This window comes from Lipotes vexillifer, unplaced genomic scaffold, assembly GCF_000442215.2.
Source record: "Lipotes vexillifer unplaced genomic scaffold, Lipotes_vexillifer_v1.1 scaffold1011, whole genome shotgun sequence".
NCBI lineage: Eukaryota > Metazoa > Chordata > Mammalia > Artiodactyla > Lipotidae > Lipotes > Lipotes vexillifer.
Genome location: NW_006787698.1, coordinates 510,970 through 517,522, shown reverse-complemented (window position 1 = coordinate 517,522; position 6,553 = coordinate 510,970). Strand labels below are relative to the sequence as shown.

At 46.7% G+C, this 6,553-nt stretch overlaps 1 protein-coding gene across 1 annotated transcript in view; it reads left to right on the top strand.

Annotated features, from left to right (window-relative positions):
* Positions 1-5,733: 5,733 nt before the first annotated feature.
* MAP2K2 (mitogen-activated protein kinase kinase 2) overlaps positions 5,734-6,553 on the top strand; it is a 23,272-nt gene continuing 22,452 nt past the window's right edge. The window contains exon 1 of the mRNA XM_007460515.1: positions 5,734-6,075. Within this exon, the coding sequence (XP_007460577.1) occupies positions 5,984-6,075 (92 nt within the window). The 5' untranslated portion in view covers positions 5,734-5,983. The remainder of the gene's footprint in view (positions 6,076-6,553) is intronic.

The window sequence follows — 6,553 nt, the reverse complement described above, 5'->3', positions numbered from 1 at the left end:
GTGGCCTCTCCCGTTGTGGAGCACAGGCTCCGGACGTGCAGGCTCAGCGGCCATAGCTCCTGGGCCCAGCCGCTCCACGGCATGTGGGATCTTCCCAAACTGGGGCACGAACCCGTGTCCCCTGCATCGGCAGGCGGACTCTCAACCACTGTGCCACCAGGGAAGCCCCCTAATATATACTTCTAAATGTTAACAATATAAAGGAGGTGTAGGACACAATTTACAAATAATAATCACATATACAATACCGTATTATAAATTCTACATAGTCACTTGAATCTCAGAATAGGTTTTGGTTGATTTTTGCCAAACTCTTGTATCCATAGCCAACCTCTGGTGGCAAATAATGAAACAAGTGTAGTTCTGACATGAATGTTGACAATATTTTTCATTTATGTTAATAAGTAACATGAAAGTGAAGATATATGTTGGAATTTCACTGTTCATCAATAATGTGAATGTCTTCTTTGGTGAATCATGTAACGGTTTTTGAATACTGGAAAATATCTTTCCATTTCTGTGTGTGTGTGTGCTAGTCACAACCTAACAATGGTAGACACACACATTTTGACATTTAATCTGCATTATTAACTTTTCTCCACCACTTTTTTTTTTTTTTTTTTGCGGTATGCGGGCCTCTCACTGTTGTGGCCTCTCCTGTTGCGGAGCACAGGTTCCAGACGCACAGGCTCAGCGGCCATGGCTCACAGGCCCAGCCGCTCCGCGGCATGTCTCCACCACTTTTTAAAGCCTAAACCAGGAGTTGGCATGCTGTGATCCTCTGCCTGTTTATGTAAATAAAGTTTTATTGGCACCTGGCCATGCGCATTTGGTTAGTGTGGTCTGTGGCTGCTCTCTCCGTATAGACATGCAATAGAGATGTAGGGCCCACAAAGCAGAAAATATTGACCGATCCTTTACCAAAATATTTTCTGACTCATTCTATGCAATCAAAAACAATAAATCAAGCCCTCATTTGTATCATTTGCCAATTTCCAGGGTGTAAATACTCCCACTAGGGACCATTTCACTCTGCCAATGTGATGTCAATGACACAAAGTTAAAAAAAATACAGAAAGTACCTCCCCATCATATTTCCACCAAACAGATACAATAACAAAAACAATTAAAATAGGTGAAAATCAAAGCAAATTAAAAAGCACACATAATAGCAAAATATAATTAGGATGTGATGTTCTGAGTATAAATACTTTTTACCTTTAAAATAAATTGAGGTGACGGGGACTTCCCTGGTGGCGCAGTAGTTAAGAATCCGCCTGTCAATTCAGGGGACACCAGTTTGAGCCCTAGTCCGGGAAGATCCCACATGCTGTGGAGCAACTAAGCCCATGCACCTCAACTACTGAGCCTGCACTCTAGAGCCCATGAGCCACAACTCCTGAGCCCATATGCCACAGCTACTGAAGCCTGTGTGCCTGGAGCCCGTGCTCTGCAACAAGAGAAACCACCACAATGAGAAGCCTGTGCACAGCAACAAAGAGTAGCCCCCGCTCACCACAACTAGAGAAAGCCTGCACACAGCAAGACCCAATGCAGCCAAAATTAAATAAAATCTAAAAAAAAAAAAAAAAAAAAAAAAATGATGTCTTAAAAAGTCTTCTGTAACTTTCTAAGACTTTTTTACGTTGTTGTTGTCATTTGTGAGGTTACTGCTGTCTAATATTTCTTTGGGGACTATACTGGAACATATTTTTCCATTTTTCCATCAATGGATAATCGTGTTGTTTCCAGATTTTTGCCAAAGAGAACATTAGCGTATGTGTCTCCTGGTTATACAAGGGCATATGCCTAGGGGTAGAATTGCTGGGTTGTAGGTAGTCTAGATAGAGCTCAACTGCAGTATGCAAAGGGGTCAGGTCAGCTGTTCTTCCAGTTAATCCATTGCCCAGGTGAGAGAGATAAAGTTAAGGGTGCATTCCGAGATAGGCAGAGCGTACACATGTGATATTAATGCTAAATTGTTCCTGAGTAAGGTAAACACCATTTTGGATTGAATCTATCAACAAAGCTATTAGAAATTAATTTCCATGGGGAGGGGGAGATTTCAGAGAGATCCAAGTCTCTGGGACCAGGGAACAGATGTATCAAGAAAGATGTGATTGGAACCAATGATAAGCAGAGAGATAGGTAACAGGGTGAGGTTACAGAGAAAAATGTACTCCATGGTCAAGATAGAGAAGGGGCTGGAGGGCAAGTCTGCTGTAATCGCAACAATAAAAGCTCATGTTCTATAACAAGGGCTGAGCATCAGGTGATTAGCAGGAAGTTCGCCTCCCAAGGACAGGAGCACCCATTTCATTAATTCAAGTAGCATATATTCGGAGGCTTCCACTATCCAAGGAGGTGGACTGGAAGAGAAAGAGACAAATCCAACATCTTCCTTGCCTTCAAAATGTTCATAACTAGATGGGAAGATAGAATAAGAGAGCAGGGAAGGGAATCAGAATGCAGCGAGAGCCATACGCCAGAAACAAGCAGGGTGTATTGGGAATTCCAAGGAATAGGGAACTGGAAGGAACAGGGAGAATCAGATTTAATGTACGCTGAGCCCCCAACTAGGAATCGAGGAGAAAATTCTGCTCATTAGAAAAGATTTGATCCCTTGATCCTCCTCAAGAACTAATTTAACTCAGCCATAAAAAAAAAAAAAAAAAGAATGAAATAATGCCATTTACAACAACATGGATGGACCTAGAGATTATTATACTAAGTCAGACAAAGACAAATATCATATGTCACATATATGTGAAATCTAAAAATAAGGATACAAATGAACCTCTTTACAAAACAGAAACAGGCTCACAGACATAGAAAATAAACTTATGGTTACCAAACGGGAAAGGGAGGAGATAAATTAGGAATTTGGAATTGACAGATACACACCACTATACATAAAATAAACAAGGACCTACTGTATAGTACAGGGAACTATATTCAATATCGTTTAATAACCTATAATGGAAAAGAATCTGAAAAATATATAATATATACATAACTGAATCACTTTGTTGTACACCTGAAACATTGTAAATTGACTATACTTTAATTTTAAAAAAAAAGAACTGATTGGTCTACATGAAGGGCAGTCCCCCAAATACACACGATGGAATATCATACATACAGCAAGGAAGAAACCAAATTACTGTTACATGCAATCACATGGATGAATGGCTAAAATATTTTGCTAAGCAAAAGAAGTTGGGCACAAGAGTACATACTGTACAATTCCATTTCCACGAAGCTCTAGAACATGCAAAACTAATCTCTGGGGATAGAAATCAGAATCTAGGGTGGCTGTAGGGGAGTAGGGGGCTGCAGCCAGCTTGTCTTGGCTCATAGGTGCCCATTGTTACTATCCTTTCCAACTTCATGGTAGATGGAAATAAGTCTCGGTGGGAATATATACACCACAGAAAAGGACAAGTACTACAAATTACAAAGCAGCCTCTCTCTCTCTCTTTCTCTCTCTCTCTCTCTCTCTCTCTCTCTAAATCTCTCGTTTCACAAGCCCATCGTTAAACATTTACCAGCACACCACTGCTGCTTGGGGCAAGGGGGATTAACTGAATAGGACACCGAGAAAACTTTCTGGAGTGATGGAAATGTTCTGCATCTTGTTTCCGGGAACGGTTTCATGGGTGTATACAGTTATAAAAGCTTAAGGAATTGAACATTCAAGAACTGTGCGTTTATTACATGTGAGTTACAGCTCAATAAAAAAGACTATATGTATATATAGCCTAAAATAAAATAAAATCATAGAGAAATCATTTTGCAGAACAGAAAGACATTGGAAATGCCCAGATCTGGGAAAGGTCATGGCATTATTTGAGGCTAGATGAGCATTCTTCTGAATTTTGGATGAGCTACTGGGAGCAGTGAGAGGCAAAACAAACACGGCTCAGATTGTAAAAGTGGAGGGGCAGGCAGTGTCTGGGAGCAGTTTTCATCAGGGGAGAGCTATGGTTACAACTTTGCATTTTTAGACCATTGTCATATTTTGCAATTATGTATATTTAGATTATGTAGCTATTTTTTTAAACATTGTATCTCTCAGTGCCCAGCATGGGTCTAGCACCTAAAAGGCTTACAAATTAACTGTTAAAAGAATGACTGCAGGGAGGCTGGACAGGAAGTGGGCAGGGCTGAGCCAGGGGGACCAGGGGACCTGGGCTGAACCTAGAAGAGGTGGACTGAACCTTCCTCTCTCTGTTTCTTCCCACGTGAAGATGCACCCTACCATGAAATGCACACAGGTGCTCATAGATGTGAGCCAAAAAAAGCAATGTGGTGAGTTTTTCATGAAACCAACTTTTTCCCATTTAAATGGCTGAGCCTTTATTCAGCGCCATATACTGCCTCCTTTCTTTTTTTTAATTGGTGTTAAAAATGACCTTTCTCATAAAATGGTGTAGCCGCTGTGGAAAACAGTATGATCCCTCAAAATAATTAAACATAGAAACACCATATAATCCAGGAATTCCGCTTCTAAGTAGATATCCAAAAGAATTGCAAGCAGGACTATGAACAGATATTGGTACACCCATATTCATAGCAGCACTATTCATCACAGCCAAAAGGTGGAAACACCCAAATGTCCATCAGTGGGTAAACAGATAAACAAAACATGGTCCAACCATACAGAGGAATATTATTCAGCCTTAAGAAGGAAGGAAATTCTGACACGCGCCACAACATGGATGAACCTTGAGGACACTATGTTGAGTGAAATAAGACAGTTACAAAAGGACAAATATTGTATGATCCCACTTTATATGAGGTCCCTAGAGGAGTCGAATTCATAGAGGCAGAAAGTAGTGGTAGTCTGGGGGAGTAGAATGGGGAGTCAGTGTTTCATGGGGACAGTTTCAGTTTGGGAGGATGAGAAAGTTCTGGAGATGGATAGTGGGGATGGTTGCCAAACCGTGTGAATGTACTTAATGCCACTGAGCTGTGCACTTACAAATGGTAAATTTTATGTTACATTTACTTACAACAACAAGTTTTTAAACGACCTCTCTTTCGTGAAAGAATGATGGTAATTGATATTATGAGTGTGTGTGTGTGTGTGTGTGTGTCCATAATTGGCAAAAAGCCTTTGACTCTGAGGTCAACTTAAGTCTCCCACTTTTTTGTTTGTTTGTTTTTGTTTTTGTTTTTGCGGTACGCGGGCCTCTCACTGTTGCGGCCTCTCCCGCTGCAGAGCACAGGCTCCAGACGCGCAGGCTCAGCGGCCATGGCTCACGGGCCCAGCCGCTCCAGGGCATGTGGGATCTTCCCGGACCGGGGCACGAACCCGTATACACTGCATCGGCAGGCGGACTCCCAACCACTGGGGCACCAGGGGAGCCCCTCCCACAACTCTTGAGGATTTTACCGGGTGATGTATTCCCAGTCCGGCACCTGCAAGGCTCTAAGGGTTTGACGTCTCCCTCACGCACACCTGCCCACCCCGTCCTCGCTCTCGCCCTGCCTCTCCCGAACGCCCTCCCGGCGCCCCAAGCACATGCGCACACGCTCGGTGGGAGACGAGCGAGTGCGCATGCTCCATGCGCCGCCTAGAGTCGGTATCCTCCCCTTTTCCCTTCGAGGAGGCGGCCTCAGGCTGGTGCGCACGCGTCGGGGTGAGGGGCGGGGCCCGGCTCGGCTCCCCGGCGCTGGTTATCGCGAGAGGCCCGCGATCTCGTAGCTCCCCCTCCCTTCCTTCTGCCTCCCGGGCTCCGGCTGCAGTGTCAGCCTCGGTCCGGCCTCTGTGGCTGCTGTGGCCCCGATCCCTCGGTCTCAGCCCCTGCGTCCCTTGGCGCTTCTCGGCCCCGATCCGCAGCGCCGCCCATCCTCGCCCCACCGGCGCCGGCCTAGGCCGCGGCCGCAGCCCCGCGCTCGCGTCGGCGCCGCCCGCTCCCGGCCCGCCCCCTATGGGCCCCGGCTAGAGGCGCCGCCGCCGCCGGCCCTCGGATCCCCGATGCTGGCCCGGAGGAAGCCGGTGCTGCCGGCGCTCACCATCAACCCCGCCATCGCCGAGGGCCCGTCCCCCACCAGCGAGGGCGCCTCCGAGTGAGTGGGCAGGGCCAGGGCCGGGGAGAGGACGGGATGGGGGTCCCAGAGTACCGAGGTCGGGGGAGGGGGTCGAGGAGATGAGAGGACGGGGGAGTGGGCCCTGGGTGGGAAGGACGGGGGGAGGGGTCCCAGAGTTGCTAGATCGGGGAAGGGGGGTCCCTGAAAGGAGGGGAGGGGGCCCTGGGTAGCAAGGTCGGGGAGGGGGCCCTGAGAGGACAGGAGAGGTGAGGGGCTCGGAGTATCGCTGTCGGCGGGAGGGAGGTCCCTGAATGGTGAAATCGGGCTGGGGGAGGGTTCTTGCTGGGAGATGGGATGGAGCGTCTCAGAGTAGTGAATCGGTCCCTGCGGGGAGAAGACCGGAATGTGGCGCCCTAAATAGTGCAGCCAGGATGATGGGAGGGTTTCTGAGGGGAGAGGATGGGTCAGGGGTCCGCAATAGTGAAATCGGAGGAAGGAGGAGGAGTTCTGAGTAGTG